This window comes from Watersipora subatra, chromosome 5 (genome assembly GCF_963576615.1).
Source record: "Watersipora subatra chromosome 5, tzWatSuba1.1, whole genome shotgun sequence".
Taxonomy (NCBI): domain Eukaryota; kingdom Metazoa; phylum Bryozoa; class Gymnolaemata; order Cheilostomatida; family Watersiporidae; genus Watersipora; species Watersipora subatra.
In genome coordinates, this window is record NC_088712.1 from 14,373,019 (window position 1) to 14,400,604 (window position 27,586).

Here is a 27,586-nt window from a genome sequence, read left to right on the forward strand (position 1 = left end):
TCATGTGAAGTTTTGAATATGTTGTCTGCTATGACTAACTTCAATGCTTTAGTGAGTTATGCAACTATAGCCAGCACAGTTAACTTCAACACGAAGAAGAGTTTTCAGGTATGTGAGTAATGTGCTGGTTCATGGATCTTTTTTGTGTGTAGGTGTGTAGTAAACTTCGCATGCTAATTAAACTCATGACATGATCTCAAACAACCTCCCCCCTCATTTTCCAAGTGTGTATAGTTTTGAAAATGAATGTCTGTTTACTTATCAGTTAAAAATCTCTAACCAAGTGCATGATGCCAGTATTCGCAAGGGTTGTACCTCAAAACGCTTTCAATTGGGAAGGGGAGCATTTTCACATTTGGCACACAAGCTAATATGAACCCTCAATAACTTGTACAGCTTTTTTTCAAAATATCAGATGAGGAGTTTATCTCACAGCTTCTGATTCTTAGTAAATGATGCAAAGCAAATGATGTATAACTCATCTAAATACTACCTAAACTATGCTATTATTACACTTCTGGCAATTTCTGAGCTAATTGGGGTAGTCTTCAAGCTTCAAACTAATATTAACATCGGGAATGATCACAATGTATTTTGCACTTCATATTTATTTACAGATGTACAACGTAAGGCCTGAAGTTATCAATTGTGTCATAAGGGAGTGGAAGAGGTTGGAGGAACTAGCAATGAGTGAGGAACATAATCTTCTACAGTGTCCAGCCTGTAGCACAAAGCCACACACAATTAACGTTGATGGTAACTCTAAGCTATACCGCTATAAGAAAGCAGGAGGGTAAGTACTCCTATACTGCCCGAATTTCCAAAGAGTATTGATGTATGGCGCTTGTGATTGTCTTTCAAATAGCACCTATAAGCAGTGTTATCTATAATTTTTAGGGTGACTGAGGTTGATTATAAGTCTGAGCTCATATTAGACTCTACTGATGCTGACAAAGAGGTTGATGAACTCAGAGGCAGTAAATCAAGCACAGCTATTCAAGAGGTGAATTAAAATTTGATAGCTCCATTTGGTTCACACTTAGCACTAACTTTCCGTCTCATGAGTACCATAAAATATAGTTCATCCCAATTGCAACAGTCAAATCACATCCTCGATGTGTTAGACTATTTGGTTGCACAAATATTTAGCTGTTAGTTGGATTAAATAGCAAAAGACTTGTGGTGTAGCATTGGTATAGATGTTATGCATAAACTGCTAGCAGCTTACCCAATATTTACAGCAATAATTTGTTGAGTTTTGAATCTCCCTCCCAAAATAAGTTAAAGCTCTACTGGTATGTTGTGTTTCAATTGAACTTTAACAATGTATTATATTACTGGTCACCATTGCCGGATGTTTCAGCAAGGCTATAGATGAATGAGCTCGCCTACAAATTCTTAGCACCACTGAAGATGCAAATTGCATATTGAAATTTGAGTTGATTGTATCTTTCATATGAAGGTACAACACAAGACATTAGGATTTGTTCTAAAATTGGTAATAGATTGTGAAAGAGCACACAGTTCTTCCTAATTTTGATACAATCATTGTCAGATACCAAAGATTTTAATAATCGGTGTGTTCCTTCCAGGCCTCCTACTGTATATAAGCACATCAATCACGTTTTTCTTCAAAGGTTGTTGACGATTCATGTGAGAACACAAAGTTGAAAAATGCTAAAGTCGGTGGAAAGGCCCATTATTCTAAAGATGAGACCGGTCTCATGCTAGCAACATGTCGACACGTGTTTATCCTGAAAGGACGGGACATGAAGAGAGGAGAGATATTCCAGTATCCATATATACTTCAGGTATCAGTTTTTATTTCATCTATTTGTAAACAGAACTCTCTCCTAACGCTGCAAATCATAAATTTGACATACCATGATCATAAAAAAAACATTTTTGTTGTGAAATCTAAGCCAGGCGTACTTGAAGGAACTGTCATTTTCCTAACCTTTTGCTTTAAACATTCAATATCATATGGTTCATGGTGCAATTCATTGTCTTTACTTTGTTCTCTAGAAACCGTTTCCAACAGCACAGTTCTTTGCCTATGATGTTGCGTGTAGGTATTACCCTTGGCTCCAGAAGTCTGATGGGGAAACAGCCAAAAAGCAAACTCCAATGTTATCCGTAATGCATGCTAAATCACACAAGTCGTCTTGTCAGGTGATTATTGTTGTTATACGGTATAATATAGCAATAATTTATCAAGTTTTGCCAAAGCCCTTGTTGGCATAATTTTAAGTTTACCCTCAAGTAGGAAATCCTGATTTCTAAATTTAGTAGATAATTTAGAAAAAAATATTCAGACAGTTGTACAGTGCTTCCAAAAACCTGCATGAAAAAAGTTCTTTTTTGCTTAGTCATAAATAAACTACCGATGTAAGATTTTGGCACAGGCAAAGCGGAAAACCACTTTCACTTCAACAAATGTTGCAATGCCACCAGACTCTCTTCCACCCCCCCCCCACAGTGGTTGGCTCCGGCCTTAGCGATGTCAGTTAGTGAATTACATTTTTATAACAATTGTTTTTTCAGATGAAATGGAGTGGTAAGGTGGTAAAGGGAGCTGGTCACTCAACTGGAGAAACCTGTGAACAAGCTAATAGTTACCTTTCACGTTTAGGTCCTGTCACTCGAAACTCTCATTCTGCAGGTGCGTTTTGTAGCATTCCATGACTGACCATTTCATGAATTCCGCATAAGTTATTTAAACAGTTGGCATTGCTAGCACTGACCATTGTCCAACATGAGTTTCACCAACCATTCACTCACTCAACATTCCCAGACAAGCTATATTATCAGGCAAGGGACTTCATATTGTCTAACCCGACCCATAATATAAGTGACAAATTCAGGCAACTCAAATGTCAAACTAACAATTACTGCCCTAAGCACCAGATGTGTTCACCTTTTCTCTGTCACACATTTGAGAAATGCCATTTTGGTTGACTCAAAGTGAGGAGGGTGTTGTTTTGGCATAAGATTATGGTTAATTCTGGATGATGGTTGACCTGAAGCTTACCAATGTGAGAGTAAGCATCATGTCATTTTGATAGCAGATTCTCATGTGTCTATGAATTGTATCTGGTCAGGTGTCTGGGACTTTTGTGATTACCAATTTTGACCTACACTGATGTATAACATTGACTGCAGGTGTGACTTGAATAGGGGGAAGGAGGCCAGCAACTTCTCTCAATAGACCGAGTAATTAGACAATGAACTGCTTGACCTCTCAATACATGCAAACTGAGACCCATTTCTGTTGTTATGATGTTGTGGTGTATGTTTGGATACCTATCTTTTCATTGTCTGCAATAGTGCGTATGGAGAGGATAACACAGAGTGATAAGTTCTGGAATAGCCGCAAGCTTTTAGAACTTCCAGTGTGGATTGCAACACAGTTCAGCAAGATAACAAGGTGTATTTCATTTGAGACTTAGTAATTTGGTAAACAGAATTTGTGGTATGAGCTTTGCTTCCAAGGAAGAGTATCGGTTACTAACACTTCTATTTCATGTCTAGAAAAGGATAAATTGAAGAAGTTCCGTATCTGGCTTTGTTACTGATTGAAATAATTGCTGTGAACCATATCTTCATCCGGGGTAAACAGAACTAATTAACTTGATGCCAGGCATGATGGGCAGAAGCTTGCATCAGGACTCATACCTCAATCAGGCTAACCAATGGGAAGGTTCAACAAATTCTTGTATTTTGTAGATGAAGAGAGAAATTAAGGAAATAGAGGAGCAGTTTGTGGTGATGTGTGGAGACTTGAAGAAGAGTGAGGCTCAGATTGAACAGCTAGGAGAGGAATATTCAAAGATTGGAGAAGGTAATAACTATGTTGGCGTTTGCAATACGATTCAATTGGTTGCATTCGTTCAGGGTTTACAGTACAGAAAACCAACAAATCCAGTGTCCAGTCCCAGTACAGCAAAAAAGTTATTTTGCTTTTTTGTAGTTTTCCCACCGGTGGAAATGTAAATTAGTTTATTTTTAGTATTCTTTTCTAGGCGATATAACACCACAGGAGCGGAAGATGGAGGAGCTTGCCTGTCGCTACAAAAGATTAGCATCAAGTATATTGAGTGACCCAGTTAATAATGTACTTTTTGACAGAAGTTTTAATCCATCGAAATTAGTGGTACACATGCAAACTTATATCCAACATTTTTCATAAGTTACCGTAAAACCTCTAATTGAACGCTGCCTCTATTTGAACGCCACCTCCAATTGACCGTCACCCTGAGAGAAAGATTGAAAAATAGACCGCCACTCTCCAATTGAACGCCACCTCCATTTGACCACCACTTTGACCTTTTTGATCATAACGAGCCAATAATATCAACTGATCAGTAGAAAAGTGTCCACAAAAATGTATTAATAACGAATCATTTATATCAATAACAAATACAGTGAAACTCGGATAACTCAAACTTCAAGGGACCGAGTAAAAGTGTTCGAGTTATCAGAGCGTTCAAGTTATCAGAGCACTGTCACAAGTCCATATATTTACTTATTTATTAGTAGATACATGTACATATACAAACTATAATATAAATCAAAAGCACAAATGGCTTGTTTCAAATTAAATGCTTCTAATGTAAAGCTTAAAACGTTTTCATCCAAAAGTATAGAGATTTTTCTATCACTTGAGATTGGTTTGTTGTTTGAGGTGATGTTATTGCCAGGACGTTTTTTAGATTGACATTGGCAAAACTTGATCGTTGCTGAAATGCTCAAAAGAAAAGACATCTTTTTCTTTTGAGCGTTTTACCCACGATCGATTTTGCTGATTTTTCTTGAAGTTTATGCAAAGATTACCTTACTTTACCTGGGATTCGTTAAGAGCAACACTCCGAGGCAGTTCAATTAAAAGTTTTACGAGGTTGTACGGTACATTGTATATCACTCACGCTTTTTGAATGGATACTTATTGAATGTACACACGTATTCTGTGTTTAGGTCAAACGATGAATAGTTTTTTTAGCTAAGACAACGTATGCGTTTAATTACAACAATTTTTAAGACGTTTTAAACATTCAACATTTCGACGTTGATTCAACACAGAATCAACGTCGTAAAACTATTCATCACGGGCTAGCCGGGTCACACACTCAAGGATTTTCGCCACGCAAATACAAAACAAAAACAACATGCTGTTTTTGTTTTGTATGTGCGGGGCGAAAGTCCTTGCGCCTGTGACCCGGCAAGCCCGTGCTATTCATCGTATAGCAGGATAAATCAAATTTCACCAAACCTATAGAAAAGTCGTTGACAAAAATATTTTGCCGATGGAGGTAATAACGACGCTTATGAATTACGAAAAGTTGAGGTTTACCTCTATGGCTTGGAATAAAGTGATTTTCTACAGCGATAGCAACCGTTTCGGTAGCGGTTGGGCAAAAACTGTTCGTTATAACAGTGTTGAATTCGAGTTATATAGAGCCATTTATCATTGCGTGGGAACGGACCAAGCAAATCCATTCGAATTAACCATGTGTTCGCTATATCCGAGGGTGAGTTATCCATGTTTCACTGTAATTCTCTTGTTATTCAATTTCAAAGCTTTTCGTTATGTTTTTCGTTAAAACTTTGAAAGCGGCACCATAGAAATAATCAATAACGATCTCAGGCTAGAAGTAGTTATCTATTTAATGTGTTCTTTCTATTTCGAAGAAGCCTACATGTAAAAATGGCTTAAATTTACGATAGTAGATGAACTTTCAAAGCAACGCTATAGAAATAATTACTGTCACAAGCTAATAGTGGTTCCTTGTGTGTTGCGGTCGAGCTACTTCGATCTAAGGTTACGTTTACTAAGCAAATTTCACGCGTTGTGTTCGTGCTAAATGCAGCGTGTTAAAAGTATGATAAGAAATTTGTTTGGATGTTAGTATCGGCTAGTTCAGCAGTGCAAAAGAAGAGTTGAGGTCAGAAGATATTGTGGAAGGTATTGGACAACTAAAAGACGTTCGTTCCATCGAAAGCAACAATCAGAACGCAGCTATCCGTGCAAACGATGGAAATATTTTTGTGTTAAAAACGTTAATTTTTGTTTCTGCATGTAATATAAGTATAATTCGTTTATGTCACTTGTTCATAGATATTTGTATCATTTGATAGATTGTTATTGAATAATTTATAAATATGCAGATCTATAGCATGTTATTTAATTAATTGCGTCCATGCAGCTATTTTAACACCGCTTACGATAGATCGATGCTCGTAACTCCACTTCTATTGCACATAAAAAGTTGGTTTTGTATGTTCTCGAAGTACATTTATTAAGCGATCTTGGACAAGTTAGAGGCAAGTTAGCAGATTTATTGCATCCAAAAGGTTTAATATCGCTACACTGAAAAAAGAGAGCAAAATATAGGCGACATTTGTTTCGCCCGTAATAGTGCTAAATTTGCCTTCCGAAAATTTTGACGAGCCATTTGAAAAATACACCGCTAGCCTCTATTTGAACGCCGCCTCTAATTGACCGCCACCTTAAAAAGGTTTTGGGGTTATTAGAGGTTTTGAGTATGTTGAGCTGCCTACCCTTGACTGTGAGGGTAGGTCCCAAGCCATGTTTTGTTCAAAAAGTTAGCCAATAATTCCACTTTCTCAAAAGACTAGACCTCAGTCAAGTGCAGCAATGAATCTACAAAAAAGAATTTTTGTCCTAAACATTTACTTTAAAGCCTGGAACAACGGCAGAAACAAATTCCTTGGCCAAAGAACACCTGACCCAAGCAACTTCTCAATGTTTTACTAAAGATTATTATTATGAGGAGCTGAAATATAACCTTGGCTTCCCCGGTCAAAGCTTCTGCTGGATCTTCAGACAACTCTAATGGCTGCATTGAAAAACTGTTTTTACTCTCAACTTAAGCTATGGATATTGTTATTGTTTCAGATTCGTCCAAGACCAGAAACAAACACCGCGACATGTTGACCAAAGTCAAAGGGCAGTTTGAAAGTGAGGTGGACAAGTATCTGTCAGGTAATCATTGTGGTAAATTTTATATCAAAATGTTTGAGTTTTAAGAAAAATTAGCTAGTTAGTACAACAGACTTATATTTATATATGATGGGCCAGAATGATTATGATCGTAGTTGTTGAAATATCATCATTTTGAACAGGTAGAAAAAAAGGGAAGAAAGTAAGCAAGAAGGAACTTATCCAAGTCAAGGACACCCTATATTTTCCTTGGAGGGTTTCAATACCCGAAATCAGTCCAGGCTTGCTAGCAGCAGTGGATCTTCACCATCGGTGAGTTTGAAAAGTGCATAATTTTGGAAGGAACAGAGGGTGGCCAGCAGTTCACATAGAAAATAAACTTCATACAACTTGAAAGTCATTCCCTTCCCTAAAAAGTTGTACATTTTACAACAGGAGAGATGAGGTGTTCTATTGCAGTTTCCTCCATTGTTTTTTCTCCATATTGCTTTGGCAACCGGCTTATTCTTCTCTATTAGTTTGTATTTATTATTGTAGGATCAATAGATGTTATGAAGAAGTAGAAGTACTACTTACAGAGAGAGACAACCTCATTGAATACATCAATGATAAGTTAGAAACAAGGCAAGATAAGTCTTGGTTGACTAAGGAGCTTGTTTCCAAAATCAGAGATTGCTTGCTAATTCAGATTGGCCAGCCAGATGTAGATGATAATGTAGAGTTTGAGGAGCCAGAATTAGAGAGTGATGTCGATGACGATTGATCACAAATAACGAAGGCATGATAGGATAGAACAAAGTACAATATGTTGCTAGTGCACAATTGCCAACATTGATACAGCAAGCTTTCACATACCATTGTCAGCTTTTGTAATGTACATGTATAGATAGTCGCAGTCACCTCTTGTCTGCTTTGCAATAAACCTTCAAATTTTTAATTTCAACATTTGGTATGATTGTAGTGTAAATCGGCAGACTGTTATCATAAAAATATTGTTATTGTAAAATACATGTATCAATATTGTATAAAAGAAAAGTTGATCTCGAACATTGACCATCTCGAGTTGACCATTGATCTCGATATAGTTGATAGCACGATAAAATACTTTTATCTCACAAATAATTTCAGTGCTCAAAAGTATACGATTTTGTCCAAGGCTATTGTTTTAGTTCTTTTTAACTTGTGAATTCTCTGACTTTGCAGAAGCAGCCCGGTGCCCAACCAAATATGATTTTGTTTAAATACCACCATTAATCAGAGCCAGAAAAAGATCACCAATGTCTTCTGTTGTGCTTCTATCAATCATCTTGACAGAATACCGAAACCAATGATAAAACTATCCTCACATTTGCGGTTGGCTAGTTACATGTCAATTTGTCTGGGATCAAATTAGGCAGTGTGGAGACGATCATTGGGGAGACGATTACGATATTCGACAGTTACTTAAGCTAAACTATTACACGCACACAAACTATGAGAGCATATTTGAAATCAGCATGTCTGATATGTGTATGACTGATAGTTTTGAGTTCACGGCTCTATGATTGGGTTTGTTGAATTCTCTGACTTTGCAGAAGAAGCCTGGTGCCCAACCAAATATGATTTTGTTTAAATACCACCATTAATCAGAGCCAGAAAAAGATCACCAATGTCTTCTGTTGTGCTTCCATCAATCATCTTGACAGAATACCAAAACCAATGATCAAACTATCCTCATAGTTGCGGCTGGCTAGTTACGTGTCAATTTGTCCGGGATCAAATTAAGCAGTGGGGAGACGATCATTGGGGAGACGATGACGATATTCGACAGTTACTCAGGCTAAACTATTACACGCACACAAACTATGAGAGCATATTTGAAATCAGCATGTCTGATATGTGTATGACTGATAGTTTCGAGTTCACGGCTCTATGATTGGGTTTGTTGAATTCTCTGACTTTGCAGAAGCAGCCCGGTGCCCAAACAAATATGATTTTGTTTAAATATCATCAATAATCAGAGGCAATGCAAGTATATATTTATCAGTAAATATATAATGATACAGTTAAATATGCGACAAACGTAGAACTGCATGGGGTTAAACTTCCAGGTGCTATTGTTGGTTTTGCTCATTTCTTCCTTTATATATGCTTTAAGCTCGGCCTCCTTTAACCTCGGCTGGTCATGCGTATGTAACTCAGATTCTGTATATAAGCAATAACTCGTCTGGTTTCAGCGGAGCCGAGTATAGCCTTAATAATCGAGCATACTTTGTCATTAATAGCCAAAACAGTGTCAACTGTGCCAAATTTGATCATGTTAGCCGAGCTGGCTATAGCCGTGCCAATTGTACTCAGTCAGTTGGCTAATTCCGATCGCTCCGTTGATAGCGAACACAACTAGTCTAGTTGTTAAACCTGCAAACATAATGTATGATGTATAATATGTGAATGTCAGGCCAATGTATTACACAGGTAGGTAGATGTAGCATTGTCTTCAAGTTTTTTCGTTCAACTCAGTCTACTTACAGATATAACAAAATCAGCAGACAAATAGTAGCATAGATGATGTAATAGATCAAAACTTCATAACATACTCTGTGAGGTTGTCGTCAGGGAAGTGGCGGACTCTGACTGAGTAGCGTGTAAGTTGTTCTACTACAAAATTGTTATGTGGAGTATGAAACAGAGATGAACATCCTTCCAAGCAACTTTATCCAAACAAGCATAAGATAAAAATAGATAGAATTTTGTTATCCCACCAAAATCTGTTACATTATCCAACATGATCCAAAACGAAATAGTCATCTTAGCTTATTTTAGAGGTACTCATTACAATACAGAGCTGGGGCCACTTGTAATGCAAGTGGATTTCGCACTGCATTTTAACTTCCACTAGTGGAATGCTAAGTGAAATGCATCAATACATACAATGGCATTCAGCAAATCCTTAGAATGATTCATATTTTACATAAAGTACACCTTCCCCATTCCCTACTAGGGCTTCAAAGTTCTAAACTCACTTCCTTGTTCATTGTCAGCAGACATTTTGGTCCTCTTGCTTTCTCTGCTGCTCCATTTCTTTCTCTGCTCCTTTCCACTGCTTTGCTTTGGTTTATCAACTATAACAAGAACTTTAAATTTGAGGTACAGGCCTTCTGTTTTTAAACGATCAGGTGATAAGAGAAAACCAAGCAACAATTTTACCAAGGGGTGGGTAGATAAAATAATATTAACAAAACTTCAAGCTGTCCCTGCCGTATAACATGCTTGTCACTTCTTGGTAAAAAACAATTCCTCATGTTTTGGGACTTTCTCACCCTTCTAAATTTTGACTGTTCCACAATCACCTTGTTTTTCATGGTTTTCTGCGTTTGTTCGCTTACGCTTCTCTCTCGTGCCTTCATCTCCTTGGTCAAGCTTTTGTTCTTCACCTAAGAATATAATTTAAACCACAGTTAACAGTAAAATCACATGACTTTTTTTCCCAGGAGACCTGCTTTGGTAGACAAGTTTTTGCAAACCATTGTTCCTAGGATAGCTTTGGTAAAATTAGGAATTATTCTCACCCCTGTCAAAAGTTTCTCCTGTTGGCTCTTCTGTCATATCTGTGTCTTCTTCTGCCATCTGCCTGTAATCTGCAACTTACAAAATAAAAAGTATAGACAAATTATAACAAATTGATCTAATATATACATAAATGTAATACTGATCATAAGAAAGTTGCGTAGTGACACGCAGATCTTATCAGTTGACTCTTGGGCTGAATGTATTTTGAAAGTATAATCATACTACAAATGGAACTGCTTTGAAAACATTAGGTCTCATCATTTCCTCTAACAGCAACATGGTAGTAAACTAATAATTGGAGGTAAATGGACTAATACATGCCATGAAACATCAAAGTTGACCTACAGACTAAGTTGGTGTCTACGCCTTATGCTGTCGACTTGGGTCTGCGACCGGTTTAGCTCTGCTATTTCGCACTGGCCCCATCATCTCTACTTTTGTTTGATCGTTGATACACAATTGTTTGAAACTTTTCCTTGTTTTCTTGTTCGTATGTATGCAATTGTATGTACTATGTATTTGATGAAATAAATCACACGCACGCACAAACACCTAATACAGTAGACGCTCCTACAACGGTAATAATTCGTTGCCAGAATGTTCACCTTATTGGGATTGTATGCTGTACAAACAGTAAATTAGCTTAATGCATTCCAAGATCTTTCCAAATTCAACCCTTTTGGCCTTTCAAAGGTAAAAAACTAAACCTAACTTTTTAATTTAATGACTGTACTGTAACTGTGTTATTGTTGGTTTGTGGTGACAAGCTTTCCTTTTTCTCATCACTTCCACTCGGTTTACTGTTCATGATTACAGGAATTTTACAATATGTTAAGGGGAGCGCACACCTTCAATGTCAATTTAAATTGATTTTTCTCACTATATATACAGCAAGGTCTACGCTGCGAACCAAAAAAATTGTATATGTCTAAAATTAAGCGCTGTGTACCATCAGGTTCTGATGTCCCTGTTTTACGGTTTTTTGCCTTACGATGTGGAACACGACGTTTTTTTGCATACAGCATGAACAAAAATGTCTCTCGCAATTCAAATTTCGGCGGTCGGTGTGCTGAATACGTCGGAATAACAAAGATGCCGTTATGCTATTCGCCGAAATCCGAAAAGATGTTAATTTGCTATTTGCCAAAATCCCTCCCATAACGCCTGAAAGAGATACGATGCTCGTTCTCTCAGCTAGTTTAGCATTCTTCGTGTTTCGTAAATGCTTGATATTGCGTGATTGAATTGAAAATTAGTGAAACGTAAGCAAAAGGGAAAATATATCATACATTTTAGCTTTGAATATAATATTTACTGTAAACCTTAATTCATTATACATATGTAACCATAGACCTAAATATACAACTTTAATTTGTTAGCCGTGGGCCGTAAGATTGAGAACGACGTTAAAGGAGGAAGTAAGAATCGTCGTAAGCCGTAAGCAGATCATAAACAACAAATATTTCAAACAGATAATAAACAACAAATATAGAAAAACATTTCTATTTGTGAAATGAAATTATTGCCAATAAAGTACTATATATATATATAAATACACTAAATACACCAGAGTTACTGTAGTTAGCTATAATTACATGTACTAAAGCTAATATACTATTTTTTACTAATTTTTAATATGTACTGTACGTATATAAAATTTTCATGTTTTTTTCCGTGGCTGTTTGCATTCTATAATTACTATAGGTTTCTATACCCTCTATACGACATTTTCGCCTTACAATTCCAGTACCAGAATGAATCAATGTCTCATGGAGGGGTCCACAAAAATATATCTTTACTGTAATAGAATCGGTGTCTGTCTGTCCGAAGCCAGGCTGAAAGCTATAATAAACCATCTGCTTCCAACAAGACTCCACTTTGTGGGCGGCTTGGTTGAGAGACACGCCAACACCTTCAACGATTGACTGTCTTTCAGTATTTTTGAATTATTTTGCAGCCTTTACTCCGTGATGATAGCATTTACTCCGTGATGATAGCAAGAGTAATAACTACCAGTAGGTAGTGAATAATAATATGCTAATATATAACAATATGTTAATATGTAATAATATGTTAATATATAATAATATTATGTTAATTAATAATAATAATATGTTAATATATAATAATAATATGTTAATTAATAATAATATGTTAATATATAATAATAATATGGTAATATATAATAATAAAATGTTAATATATAGTAATAATATGTTAATATATAATAATAATATGTTAATATATACTAATAATATGTTAATATATAATAATAATATGTTAATATATACTAATAACATGTTAATATATAATAATGATATGTTAATATATAATAATAATATGTTAATATATAATAATAATATGTTAATTAATAATAATAATATGTTAATATATAATAATAATATGTTAATATATAATAATAATATGTTTATAATAGTATAATATTATAGTAATAATATAATTATGGTCGTGAATAGTTTTTATTATTTTAATTGACGGAATATGGAATGAAAAACTAAAGTTTTCAGCTACTGATCAGAACATTTTGGTTGGAACTGGTGAAAATTACTTATAACACAAATATCTGTACCTGTGGCTATTACCAGTCCTTTTTAGCTGTAGATGTTTGTATTTATTTGGCAGGGGTGGAGATACGATGCTAGGGGTTGGGAGCAAGTATTTTTACCTATGAGCGAAACTTGCCCAGATGTAGCTCCTGGGCAAGTGGCTACTCCATGGAGTGGTAAGTTTAAGAATAAGTAAAAGTTCAATCTAAAAATTTCTATAATGATCACATGCAAATGAGTCAGAATACGCTCTTTTGTTAATTTGTTAGCTCTTTACATTGGGCTGACAACTCCAATATCAAGTCATATATTCCGTCACATTACTATTTAATCACTCTTTTCATATATAGAGACTCCTTAGAAACTGCTTTTTAATGATTGGCAATCGGTTCAAACCTCTTTTCAATAATAATTCAATGAAAACCTTTAAAATAAAAGTAATGAAAATTGGAGCCGACAGCTTAGAAATTCTTGACCTTTTTGTTATTTATATAATGAATTGTTGGAGTGATTTTCAGTAACGCTTTTTATCTATCTATATAAATCTCAATGTTTGTCCGTTGTCTGTCTGTCCGGTTATTTTGATAAAGTTTCAGCAACGAAAATTTACCTTTGTACTGGATTTCAACTCATTCAAATCACAAGTCTACTAACAAGCACTTGTAACCACACGGCTGTACCGTTCTTATGATTTCCATTGCTCTTACCATAAACTGCATATCATTTTTGGGTTGCCACGCTAAATGTGCACTTTTTGCTCATGGGTTATGGTGACCGTTGTAACATGATTTTTTTGGCCTTGCGATGTGGAACACGATGTTTTTCTCTCTCGCCATACGACTTTTTTTTTGCCATGCGATAAAATTTAGGTATAAGTACGTGTTTAGTTAGCTAAACTCAATAAATTTAACTTCAATGTTTATGTTATGCCTCTGTCTCGAAGGTAATAACTCTCTACGGTACATACAGTACATTGTATTATTGCATTTTGTTGCAGATCATAACCGCAAAATACGCTAAATTCATTAAACTTACCGTAGGTAACTATGATTACTAAAACCAACATAATATTTTGTTACTAATCTTTAATATGTACATAGTGCATATAAATTTTTTGATGATTTTACCAGGGGTGTTTGCATTAGATAATTACTACGGGTTTGTACACCACATTGAATGACATTTTTTGCCTTAGGATGCTAACACTGAAACGAATTAAAATCGTATGGTGAGAAACCATGGTATTAAGCAGTGTCGTAACCGCGATGGTGTTTTGTCAATTTTAATTGTGAGACATCCTGGCAGTCAGACCACATCAAAAACAACTGTAAATGATAGAAAGATCTGATACTTTTAAATAAAGTCTACTGAAATTTTGTGTAAGTGCATATTTTATCGTTAAAAAACCGGCTTTTTCCACATCTTTCTTACAATAGTGCCAGTCAGGTTCTCTGCTGTGTGTGTACCAATGTATGTATAGTTATTATATAGACTGGGTTGTTTGTAGGGGAGAAGGCAGCTCAAGGAGTGAAAGTTGTTTCTATGCCTATTGTGGATGCCCTGCATGCTCGCCCTCCATACATGCCTCTATCTTTTCCGGAGGATTTATCTCAAAGGCTAATGTAAGCACTCTAGTTGCTTGTAATGACTTATCAGTTATTTAGGAGTTGTGCTATCTTGTTATAAATGTTTTAGAAATGAATGCATGTTTTGTGCTATAACTATATGCTTAATATGACCTAGCAAAGCGTTGGTACATTGATATCATGCTTTATAGCTTTTACATCTGTTGTCAGTTATGTTTGACCTTTGAACCTTTGAATAGGACGCTCCATGGAGACCCTTCAGTCTGGTTCATCTCGCAGTTTGTCAAATACATGATGAGAATGCAGCCTCATACGGAACAGGACTTCAATGAAGTCAAGTCTAAGATGGGTTTTAAGACACCTATAGTTGGGTAAGGTCTTCAAGCTCTTCCCTCTTTGACACAAAAGGCTGAATTACTTACATTCTAGAATCAGTGATGCTGTCTGAGAGACATTAAGTGACAAGCCAGCTCTACTAGGATGCTAATATGGACTACTTCATTTTATCTTCATGACACACAGTCTACCTTCGTAGAATAAAACAGGCTTGTATAAATTTGACATCAGTTTCATGGAAAAATTTATTAGTTAAAAATTCAAAAATTAATTTGTTTGTCGAAGTTAGCTGGACATAAATGTCTTATCAGATGGCATACAAAAGAATTTATTGTGGACGTGTTGCTAGTGTTTGTCAGCAATTTTACTCTAACTTTTCACATGTCTGTGAAACAACTTATAGTTAGCCTGGGTGTGGCTCTTGGGGGTGGGGGAGACGGGGAGAGAGAGCCTGGGACACATAGCAACACTCGGGGAAGACAACTCTAAAAATCGACTTCTGCAGTTGCTAATATCACAATTGTTATTTCCAAAGGAGTATCATGTGATGGTCTATCTCGAAGAGGCATTCTGGGAAATGGTGGGAAGTGGCAATAGAACAACATGGAACACACACTGCTAGTAAAGAAAAGTTTATCTAATAATCTAAGTTTTGTTTTATTTATGATCTACGCGAGTATTATGTATTATTTTTAATCTGGATTGGCAGCAAAAAAATGCTGATTGTTAAGTATGAAATGTTGGTTGCATAATAAATCATGCCATCTGATAGTAAATACTCTTTCCAAAGCCAGTAGGAAAAACTATAAATTGGTCAAAACCTGCGATAATATGTTGTAGCGCTTGAGACTGCTCTGGTCTCAGTGTGACTATGCCTAGCTTTGATAGATGATTTTTGAATCGCTCCATTTTCTTATCAGAGAAATGAAATAAAACTGCAAATGTATAACCGCAAGAGAATAGGAACCTCTGGTTCTTATTGTTTTGTAATCAAACGGGGTATTACGTAACCACCCAGCCTATTAAAAACAGGACTTTTTTACTAGATCAAGTCACGTGACCGTGACGATAGGCTTTAAAACGCTCCACATCTAATACATTGTGAGATCTGAAGCTAACGACACGTTTTTATTAGTGTCAGTCTGAGCGTCATATGTAGCATATGTCACTCGTTTTGCAGAAGTTATCTTACCTTTTTTCGCTATGTGTCCCAGGCTCTCTCTCCCCCTCCCCCCACCCCCCAGCCCCCAAGAAAGCTATGCCCAGGCTAACTTATAGCATGCATCATCCGATTCAGTATAGCTAATAGCAATAATGTTGTTATTAAATATTTTATCATTTCTCTTTATCATAAATAGACACGCACACTATCCCCACTAGTTACTAAAACTTGATGACCAGTCAGGTGAGTCTTGATATCCAATGAGCTGCCGTAAAGTACATCACAATCGATGAGTGGCTGAATGAATGTTAATCACCCGATGAAATGGTAAGCATCTATAGTCACTTTGATACAGGATACACGTGCGGCGGACAGACAAGGTGGGTACAGAGGCAGCTTACCACGGTATAGACGAGTACATGGAACACGTGGCTGAGTGGTTCCTCATACAGGAAAGAATTCCTGGCCGTATCGACAAGCGGAGAGTTTACATTGCATCAGATGACCCATCTGTCCTTCCCAATGCCAGAGAAAAGTAGGTCACTATGTTTCTTCTTCGCCATGCTAGGACTTTGGTTTTGGAATCTCGCGAACACTTCTTTTTGGGAATGAAAAAAAAAGCGATTTTCATTACTTTTTTAAATGTTTTAATATTTTAATTGACTCTCCCAGTTATTTTACTTACCAGTAATGTGTGGCTGCATCAAAAAAATGTATGTGTGAAAATTCTTAGATCTTCCATTGCTGAGTCTTCCATCTGGCCTCCTTTGCGGAGTCATTTTATCAAACTTCACAAAAAAACGAAATTATTTATATTTATAAACAGTGTATTGGTGGCAGTCGCTACATTAATGTCGAACACGAATAAAACGTAGTGGCACTGATTCCATTATGAATTGATTCAAGTTGAAGCAGCTAAAAGCCGTCTCTGCTGACTTCATTGACTGCAGTAAAATTTTCTTGTATTGTTGCTATTAAAGAATAGAGAAAGCATAATATTTTTATGCTTTATTATTTATCTTGAGGTGTTGACTGATGTTCTAATAAAAGAATCAAGAAGATTGACCAACCAGAAGCTGAGATATAGCCAGCCAAACACAGGTCTACCAAAAAACATAAGTTTTTTTTGTAGTCATCAATATATGACGTATGAAATCGACTCGTGTGCCATTGGTCAATTAAGCCAACTAATGCGCTCTCCTATAACAATCACGGCGTTTTAATTGGTCTAATCCCTGGAAGTATAGAACAATCAAATTGGGCCTAACAATCGTTGCTCTGAGAATTCCGAACCAGTCCCTCTGACGTGTAGATTAGTTTTAGAATAAAATAATTACACGCATCTATTATTTCGCAACATTCTGCTATCAATTTCTACAAATTATATTAGTTACATCATTTATTCTATACGCAGTTATATTATTATTTTGTATAATATGCATTGTGATTATAATATTAATCATAAAAAATAATCATAGATAAGATAATAGATCAATAGAAAAATCAAATCAAAAGTTATCGTTTTCTTTTTTTACAGCAAGAGCAGCACGGTCAAGTTATTCTTTTTAAGATTATGGCTGTAGTGAACTTACAGTCTGTTAATAGTGACGATAATCATGAAAATCAACTAAATGCTGCGGTAGATACACAATAGAAAAATGATGAATGAACAAAAATTCACATTCTCATTTCTTATTCTAAACGACTTGCAATCGCGGATGTCGCATATAGACTATACACGCGCCGTTCGTTGAACAAAGGATCTTCGGAGCATATCCGTGGAGATCGAGTTAAAATTTGAAGCACAATAGTCAAAATATGCTCTTCTGTTTTGACAAATCACGTCGAGGGGTTATGGGCAAATGCCTTTACCACATAATGTTTGCTTGATTTTCCTGAGAAACCAGAGCTAGTCTGTAAATTATTTACTATCGCGAGTAGCTTTTCACATCTCGTAGCCAAAACAATCATTATACGTAACGGCGGTAAGGGTGCACAACTCCGGCACATGAACATTAAGTCGATTTTATACGTCACAGTTTTCGGGATTTTCGAAGGGTTTTCCTTTGATTCTTTATTAGGTAGACCTGTGTTTGGCTGGCTATATCTCGGCTTCTAGTGGGTCAATCTCCTTGAATCTTTTTTTAGAACATCAGTCAACACCTCAAGATAACTAATAAAGCATAATAATATTATGCTTTCTCTATTCTTTAAGCAGTTTTATTGTATCATATTATTTATGGATGTGGCAGTAAAATACACTGGAGTATAATTTTTTAATGCTGAATTATATATTCAGAGGCTGTTAGTTATGTTAACGTGATTTTATCGCTCACTCTGAAAATAGTCGGGCGTTTTTTAATCTTTCACCTTTACAATTGCCACCAAATAATTAAATTGCCAAGTCGTAAAGCTCTAATATATTGAGGCATCCATAAGTCCTCATTTTCTGAGTCATCTATAATATGGTTTGCAGAATCATTCTATCATAAATTTCACAATAAACCGTAATTATTTATAGTTAAACATAATATCTTGGCGGCAGCCAGTACATTAATATCGAACACTAATCAAACATATCGAACCATATTCTATCCATTATGGATTAATTCAAATAAAGGCAGCTTTATGGACTTGATTGACTGTGTTAATGTTTCCTTGTAGTTGTATCAGACAATTTCGTTATCATATTATTTATTGATGCTGCCAATAATATGTTGAAATATAACAGTATAATGAATTGATGCAGTAAACAGACAGGTTGTTAGTTAGGTTTACATGATTTTATCCTGCAGGTACCCTGACTATGAGTTCATTGGAGACGTGTCAATCGCTCAGTCAGCTGGTATGGGCAGTCGCTATAGCGACAACTCTCTGCGGGGCGTCATCATAGACATACATATGCTCTCACTTACCAACTATCTCGTCTGCACCTTCTCTTCTCAGGTTTGCTCTATTTAGCATACAAGAAGAGGAATTTTTCTTAGTTTCATTTTAGTGTTGACCTGGTATTAAAGAGGTAATTACGTAAAATTTGATTAGATTTTGTAGGTAAGTAAGGGCATTTTTCTATCATTTGCGGTGGTTTGTGATGTTTGATGTGATCTGACTGCCAGGATGTTTCAAAATAAAAATCAATACAATATTTTAAGTCCAATTATGTCGTCTGTAGTTGCAAAGAGACTGGCAGCATAGAGATGCGTAACACTGCAACTTGAATGCAATAGCCAATAGCAGCTGATGACATCATTTTAAGACATGTTTCTTTTCATTTCGATGAAGTGTCGTTGATTTTAATCTCAAAACATCCTGGCAGTCAGATCTTCGCAAACATAAAAAAAGTCGCAAATTATAGAAAAATACTGATACTTTCTGAAAAAATCTACTAAAATATTGTTAAGTTTATTTTTTACTAATGACACAAGAGCTTTTATTTCTATTCTTGAATTGTCGTTCTCAAATCCGATGCTTTTAGCTCGAGGAGCGCTGGTCTTAATTGATATATTATCACTCGTAGAGGCTTCTCATATTCTCTGCAGCTCACCTGTCACTAATCAGTGATAGATTATTAACCTAGCATCATGTATAACTCGTGTTTCCCTCACATTTTCGCTCACAAGTACATTTTTGATGACATCATAGGATTTTTTTATCCTTCAAATGCGAAGAGTTGGGTCTGCTACAAAAATCGATGGTCGAGTACAAGTACAAGAGTATGACAAAAGGCATTTTACTATTCTATATGATTGAGTTTATTCAGAGTGTATTTTGATAGCAGATATCTTCAATGTAGCCAATTTTCTTTTGGTGCTTGAGACCTTAATTTATCAAGAAAATGGCTGCCGCTATTACAGCTTGAACCAGTGAATACTGCGCACATTATAGTTTGCAAATTAGATTACCAAAACATAAATGTCGTTTGCTAACTGAAAATTGGATATGCTCTAAGAAATCACGACTTTATTTTACCTTATGCTTATGTGAGCCAAAGAGTTATAGCTATTGATGTTTGCTGACGAAATAGACTTTATTTTTACCTTTTTATTTTTATTTCATAACCTAAAAACTTTTTAGGTTGTGAAATTATAAACCAATAACAGTAATAAATGTAAATATTGAACCGCAAAAAAGGCTTTAGTTTTTCAATATTCTTATACCCTAAAAAAGTAAAAATAAATTATATTTCGCAAAAAAACAATTAATTATTGTGGTACTTCAAATTTGACCAAATACTGATGGGATATACTGAACTTTAGTTGTGATACTGTTACTACTAGTATTATAGTACAGAAACTAAGCACTACAGTAACATCCCAACTAGGCACAGCCACCCTTATACTCCAACTATGTGCAGATACCGTAATACTGCAACTAAGCACGCCTATCATAATATTTCATCTATGCACAGCTACTGTATTATTGCATTCATTGACAGTTACTGTAACACTAAAACTATGTGCAGCTCCTGTATTACAACATTTATAGGAAACTACTTTCATACTCTGACCAGACACAACTACCATAATTCTCTGAGTATACATGGCTACAATAAGGTAGTAGCTATATGCTGCTAGTGCAATAATTTATATATGTACAACTACTGTAATACCCCAGCTAGGCACTGTTAGTATAATACTCCGATTATGCTTTGCTGCTGTATCACTACAGTTATACCGTTATATCAAAGATGAAGCATAGCTACTGCAACACCTCAACTAAACCAAACTAATGTAATAATTCAACTATGCTCTGTTTCTGTGGTACTTCGGTTATGTACAGATACTGTAAAGCTGCATCTATGCACAGCTTATACTGTAACTCAAGTTATAGTACAAATTTAATACCTTAATATTGTTCTGCTGTCAACTTATCACTTCCTGTCATTATGTGTTATTCAGGTATGCAGAGTGGCCTATGAAATCATGCAGACCCTACACCCAGATGCCTCTCAATGGTTTCACTCATTAGACGATATCTACTACTTCGGAGGTCAAGGTGGACATGAAGAAACTGCACTTTACTCCCATGATCCTGAAAATAGGGGTATGATTGGTTTGATTGTTTTACTGAGCACAAATATATGTTAAGTTGTGGGCATGCGAGGCAAAAATCAAGCAGATTGTTCTTAAATTTGGATCAGCTCATAAATTTAAAAACTCATATGTTTAGTTGACTAAAATGTTGTAAAAATCAACTGAAATGCGGCATGAACCAATTAGGGCAGATTGATTGCAGATCTACTGTTTGATACCGAACAATAACCAATAGGAGAGATGATCACATTTTTGGGCGTAATATCAATCAGCAACAAAGATTGGTCGATGGGCTCACCTGGGAAACAAATTGAGTCATAAAATTTGGCAAAAGTTTGCAACAAATTATCTGCTCATGTGCATGTAGACTTTAGGTGTTCCTATTAACCGCCAGTTAATTTTAGGAGTTGCAATCTCTGCTGAGACTCCTAGAACTCAACTCCTTGCTTCGTACTCTCTAGTGTTTTTTCTATTTATGAAATGATACTGGTGTTCTGCAGAAAAACCAAGGTTGATATCGGTGCTCTACAGAGAAATCAGGGTTGGTATTGGTATTCTGCAGAGAAATCAAGGTTGATACTGGTGCTCTGCAGTGAAACCAGGTTTGATACTGGTGCTCTGCAGAAAAACCAGAGTTGGTATTGGTACTCTGCAGAGAAACCAGGGTCGGCATTGGTACTCTGCAGAGAAACCAGGGTCGGTATTGGTACTCTGCAGAAAAACCAGGGTTGATACTGACACTCTGCAGAGAAACCAGGGTTGATACTGACACTCTGCAGAAAACCAGGGTTGATACTGGTACTCTGTAGAGAAACCAGGGTTGATACTGGTGCGTTGCAGAAAAACCAGGTTCGGTATTGGTACTCTGCAGAGAAATCAGGGTGAGCACTGGTGCTCTGCAGAAAAACCAGGGTTGATATTGACACACTGCAGAGAAACCAGGTTTGATACTGACACTCTGCAGGGAAACCAGGGTTGATACTGACACTCTGCAGAGAAACCAGGGTTTATACTGACACTCTGCAGAAAAGCCAGGGTGGATACTGGCACTCTGCAGAGAAACCAGGGTTGATATTGACACTCTGCAGTGAAACCAGGGTTGTGTTTAACTTCACTGTAGTGTTTAGCTTCTTTAGTTACAATTCAGAAATGTGATTTTTTATTTGCAGAGGAAATAGCTTTGGAACCTGGGGACATAATAGGAATAGCTGGAAACCATTGGGATGGTTATAGCAAAGGTCAGAACAGAAGGACGGGTGGGATCGGTCTCTACCCTTCTTATAAAACAGAAGACAAAAAAGTGATAGTCAAATATCCTATATATCCAGAAGTTTCATTGACAGAAACATAATAGTGGATGCTTAATGGTGAGCTACTTGAATGATCTCATTTGGCTGGTTATGTTCTTTCAGCATAGCTCTATCTGATATATAGGTACAGTTGTGATCGCTTTTCTGTGTCTATCATATCCATGACTGCATTTTCAGCTAATTGTTAATCTTTTGAAGAAAGCTTAATGTGATTTAAGAATTCGACTTTTCAAAAAGCTACAACAAGGTTTTTATGACAGCCTATCAAGCTGTTTTTGCGATGAATCGTATTTTTTTTCTTAACTTTTTCACTATAGGACTTTTTTGCTTGTTCTAGCAGAACTAATTTTTACATAAAGATTTTAGCTACTGTACACTCAGTACTTTTTACGAAAAGCAAGAGTTTCCATGATAGAGCTCCTACTAAAAGCTTTTTTGTAATCAGCTGTGCATTTGGTCACCAGATAATGCATGGACTAGGTAGGAAATGCTTTCTCTTTTTTCGTATTCATAACCTTGGTTTTACCTAATCTGTTAGGTGTCTGGGAAGACTTGGTATCGCCCGCCTTCTATTCTAAGAGGATCTCTAGAGCTAGTCTGCTGGTGCCATCAGCTGTTATCTCCATGGTCATTTTCAAGGCATTTATATTAATTTTTGCATGGAACTAACTAGTGTATGACACACCCTCAACTTCTATACTAATAGAATACTTAATAACTTTTTGAACTGTTTTTCAAATCAGCTAGTAAGCAATATTAGTGCTAGTCCAGAAGTTGTTAATGCAGTTATTTATTATGGCTAAATAAAGTTAAATTGTTTGCCCGTTTCATTTTATTGGTATACTTAAGGGCTGTTGGAATGATGCATTAGTTATATTACATCAGCATTTCAAATTGTGGACATTGACCCATGTGCATTTTAATCCACTAATATTGTTTTATTATATTTTGGGAAGTACTCCTTTTTGCTCTTGTTAGTCAGACATTTAAACAAATACAGCTTGCCATGACAAAAATATAATTTTATTAATTTTGAAGCTTTCTATATTTTCATCAAAGAAAAGCATGTACATTTGCAATAGCAGCATTACTAACTCGGGAGTAATCTCTTGTAAATGCGAAGTAGCAAAGTAAAGTAGAGACCACCCAGTAATTCGAATCATGAGACCACCCAGTAATTCAAATCATGAGACCACCCAGTAATTCGAATCATGAGACCAAGTAGTTTGAATCATGAGACCACCCAGTAATTCGAATCATGAGACCACCCAGTAATTCGAATCATGAGACCACCCAGTAGTTTGAATCATGAGACCACCCAGTAATTCATGTCTTTGTTAATCTTGACGCCCTTGCTGAAACCATGGTAATCCCTTTAATTGCCGCATACTGCACATCATTAGATGCAGAAATTTCTACCTCTCGCAAAACAAAGTAAAATAATTTCAGCGTCAATTAATAGCAGAGTTGATGAAATTAGTGTCATGTCTACTGAGTATTATTGGTAATCCAGCCACATAACAGACCCAAATGTCCCTTTTCAGGGCCACCAATTATTATAAAAAGTGTTGAAATTACATTTTAATAGTATTAAAAAACCAATTAGTTGAGAATGCAACAAGCAAATATCTAGGATACTTTTTGATTAAGGTCAAGGCCAGTTATTTACCGATTTTCATTAAAAAACATTATTTGCCATTTGCTGTTCATTGGAGCTCACTCTATATATATATAGTTGAAATTTTTACATATAATGGTATATGGTTTGTTGATATGTATAAATGTTTATAATATTATCAAAATTAATATATAATATAATTTAGAAAATATTTTAAAATTTAATATATAATATAAAGTTTATTGGCATTGGTAATCATCTACAAAATGTTGTATTTTGTTACAGGCCAGAAGAGAGAAGAAATAGATAACAGAATTTGGTAATTTTTGAGTGAGTTGAACAAATGTGTTTTAAAATTTGGTAATCTAATAGTATTGCAGAAGAGTCGGGATAGTAAATTGAAGGTTATATTAATAGAAAGCTCTTAAACTGAAACAGATAGTGAATGCAGTGTGTTGTCATATGTTTTTCATATGTGTGGAAGAATAAATAAAAGTCTGGGCATAGTTTACACGAAATATTGAAACTTGTTATACAAATACAGAAACCAACAGATTTGGAATAAGGCAATATGCTCATAGATTTTGTGATGTGATTGGTAGTAGTGTGGTAAGTTGGATTACGTGATTGGTAGTACGCAAGTCTTAGTATAGGTTTCTGTAAGAGAATTATTCTTTTCTGCTCTCTGTATGGTGAGACAGGGAAATATATTAATCAATGCTATTGTTCAGATGTACTAATTGAAAGTAAAAAACCGAGCTTTCTTTCTGTTGATGAGATATCTGAAGACCACAATGGAAAAACCAGTGATGTCACACTTTTGCAGTTTCGAGAAAATCAATTTTTAAGATTTGAGACTGGATCACGCAATCCAAATACAGCTTATGACCAATATATGTAGGTTTATTGACAGATACATAGTTTGGTGCTGATAAAATAACATTTTTAGCTCAGAATATTGGTTCTTTGTAATTCAGTGGTCAAAAATGAACATGCATGTTGGCAACAGACATCACCTATTTCTTTTTTCATTTAAATGCATTTAAAAGGTTTTGCTCAATTAAACATTATATTTTTTCCATTTCAAACTATATTTAACTATAATATAAGTACTGCAACACAACCAGCAATTAATAGCAGTTTAAAGTTTCACTACAATGTCTAATTTTTATCATTATTTGCTGTCACAACATCACTGGTTGTAAAATTGTCAAAATATGGTTGATTCTCTAGTTTGCAAAATTATTTAAGGACCTGCCAATCTTGGTATTTTGCTTTGCTGACTGGCAATCGGCTGATGGTAATGATAGTTGATTGAGTTCAATGAGGAAGCTTAGACGGTTTTTTAATAGCACTCTCAATGTAACTGCCATTTCACGATTCTCTATAAAACGCCATGAGCTTGCTTTCCGTGTTCGCAGCTTTCGCTTGACGTATATGTAATATCCTAGACATTGGAATCGTCTTCCCTATTGCTGGGTTTTGTAAACAAGTTAATTGTCATAGATATGACAGGATTCAAGCCTCGTTTTGAATTGAAAGTCAGCACATTAGGCTGTCTTGTTATGTAAGCTTTTTTTTGAATTGCCGCTGCTGAGCTTTACAGTCGTGTATTTATAATCTGATTATTGTGTGAATACATCTGAGACTTATATAATTACAACGATGTTATAGTATAAGCCTAGTTTTTATTGGGCAAGTTGTCTGGTACATCTGTTTAAGATATTCTGTGTTATTAAAAAACTTTGAGCTGTTAAGATAAATTGTATTAAAGGGTTCAGGATGTTTGCGAGCATTTTAAAACAACTTTACCCAATTAGACGGTAGATCTACATCTTGTAAGGTAATACCGCACAGGAGTTACGATCTGTATTTACGGCATCACGGGCGGAGGAGATCAAGGACAAAGGAAGGAAAGGGATGTTTCCGGTGGAGGGAGATCGGCTGGAGAAAAGGGAGGACCGGAGGCTTCGACGAGAGGGGGACTATTCTGGGCGCGGTTCACGGAGGAGAAGCAACTGACGTACGCATAATCAAGTAAGATCATATAGCTTCATATGGTGTCAGAATATATCGAACCTACAGGCGTAATCGTGTAAAACGTTGCTGTTTGTGTGACGGTATTTTACAACAGTGAGCTCAAAAAGGCACAGATTCTCTAGAAGCTGTTGCGTTGAGGCAAAGGATCGGATATTTGCTGAGATATCGCAGGAGAAGGCTTACTTTGTGTGGAACAAAATTTTGCTACCCTGACTCTTAAAGACAATATAGTGAATTATACTGTCACTCTCATATATTTTGGTGTTATCTAACTTGTTTCCTGTTAATCACGATCCATAGTATCTTCTTGATTGTGGTGAGCTGCCAATAAAACAGTATAGAGTATGTCTGCTAGTGGTGAAACCAAGCCTGAAAAGTTTGTAAAGCCCTTGGATTTTTCCTCGGGCAACCTGGCTACCGCCTGGAAAGTTTTTAAAGAGCAGTTTAATATATATGTGATTGTGAAGAAACTACGAGAACTTACTGTAAACGAACAGATCGGTCACATGCTTATGGCCATGGGTAGTGCCTCGGTACCAGTTTACAATCAGTTCACCTTCGTGCCATCTGACGAAAACAAAAAGAAAACACTGGCCAACTGCATCAAATTTTTGATGCGTATTTTGAGCCTGTTAAAAATGTTATTTTTGAGCGCTCAGTGTTTAATAAGATGACTCAGCAACCTGGCCAATCTCTTCACCAGTTTATAGTTAAACTCCAAGTTCAGAGTGAGAATTGTGACTACGGCGATTTGCGAGATGACTTGGTAAGGGATAGAATAGTGGTGGGGGTGCGTGACATCGAGCTTCGCAAGTACCTGATTGATGTGCCTGATCTCACACTCAGGTTATGCATTCAAAAGGCGAAGCAATATGTATTAAATCAGGAGCATGTAGCTGCGATGGCGTTTACGTCTGGGGCTCTGGGTCCCAGTAAAGAAAAGTATGCTGGGAATGTAGACTTGGTACAGCGATATAAACCTAAATCGTCTAAACAAATGACTGACACTGAGGAAAACAGGAGCAGTAACGCAAAGGACCAGCCATGCTCAAAATGTGGAAAGTGGAAGCATTTTGGTGGTCGTTGCCCGGCAGAAAGGTCAAGCTGCAACAAATGCAAGAGAAAAGGTCACTGGGCAAAAATGTGCAAAGGAGCCCAGCAAGTATCTGCACTGGAGGAAAATGACGATGGAGTAGATAGCTTGTTTTTAGGAAATTACCAATGACTAAGCCGCATAAACTACATTGACACCATTGACACCATCTCGGAAACAGAAAATGCCTGGTACGTAGAGTTACAGATGAACTCAAAAAATGTGAGATTTAAAGTAGCCTCGGGTGCTGCAGTTTCGGCTATTCCAGTTAGTGTCTGCGATGCTCTTGGGTTGAAACTGACACCTACTACTCGAGAATTGTTCGGCGCGG

At 36.2% G+C, this 27,586-nt stretch overlaps 3 protein-coding genes across 3 annotated transcripts in view; all 3 read left to right on the plus strand.

The window, feature by feature from the left end:
• The window catches only part of LOC137396509 (alpha-(1,6)-fucosyltransferase-like), a 116,126-nt gene extending 92,612 nt beyond the window's left edge, over positions 1–23,514 (plus strand). Inside the window, exons 7-14 of the mRNA XM_068082813.1 lie at positions 13,154–13,253; positions 14,585–14,699; positions 14,903–15,034; positions 16,517–16,696; positions 18,957–19,107; positions 21,060–21,204; positions 22,364–22,561; positions 23,043–23,514. Coding sequence (XP_067938914.1) covers positions 13,154–13,253; positions 14,585–14,699; positions 14,903–15,034; positions 16,517–16,696; positions 18,957–19,107; positions 21,060–21,204; positions 22,364–22,545 — 1,005 coding nt within the window. The 3' untranslated portion in view covers positions 22,546–22,561; positions 23,043–23,514. The remainder of the gene's footprint in view (positions 1–13,153; positions 13,254–14,584; positions 14,700–14,902; positions 15,035–16,516; positions 16,697–18,956; positions 19,108–21,059; positions 21,205–22,363; positions 22,562–23,042) is intronic.
• Positions 27–6,928, plus strand: LOC137396759 (uncharacterized). Its single transcript, XM_068083069.1, has 9 exons — positions 27–108; positions 618–793; positions 898–1,003; positions 1,638–1,811; positions 2,026–2,172; positions 2,545–2,662; positions 3,328–3,427; positions 3,727–3,841; positions 6,917–6,928. The coding sequence occupies exons 1-8, from the start codon at positions 31–33 to the stop codon at positions 3,728–3,730; spliced, it is 903 nt and encodes a 300-aa protein (XP_067939170.1). The 5' UTR covers positions 27–30; the 3' UTR covers positions 3,731–3,841; positions 6,917–6,928.
• A 3,318-nt stretch (positions 23,515–26,832) lies between the features above and the next one.
• Positions 26,833–27,387, plus strand: LOC137397134 (uncharacterized). The gene has a single exon (XM_068083421.1). It carries the CDS (start codon positions 26,833–26,835, stop codon positions 27,385–27,387), a length of 555 nt encoding a protein of 184 aa, XP_067939522.1.
• Positions 27,388–27,586: the final 199 nt, after the last annotated feature.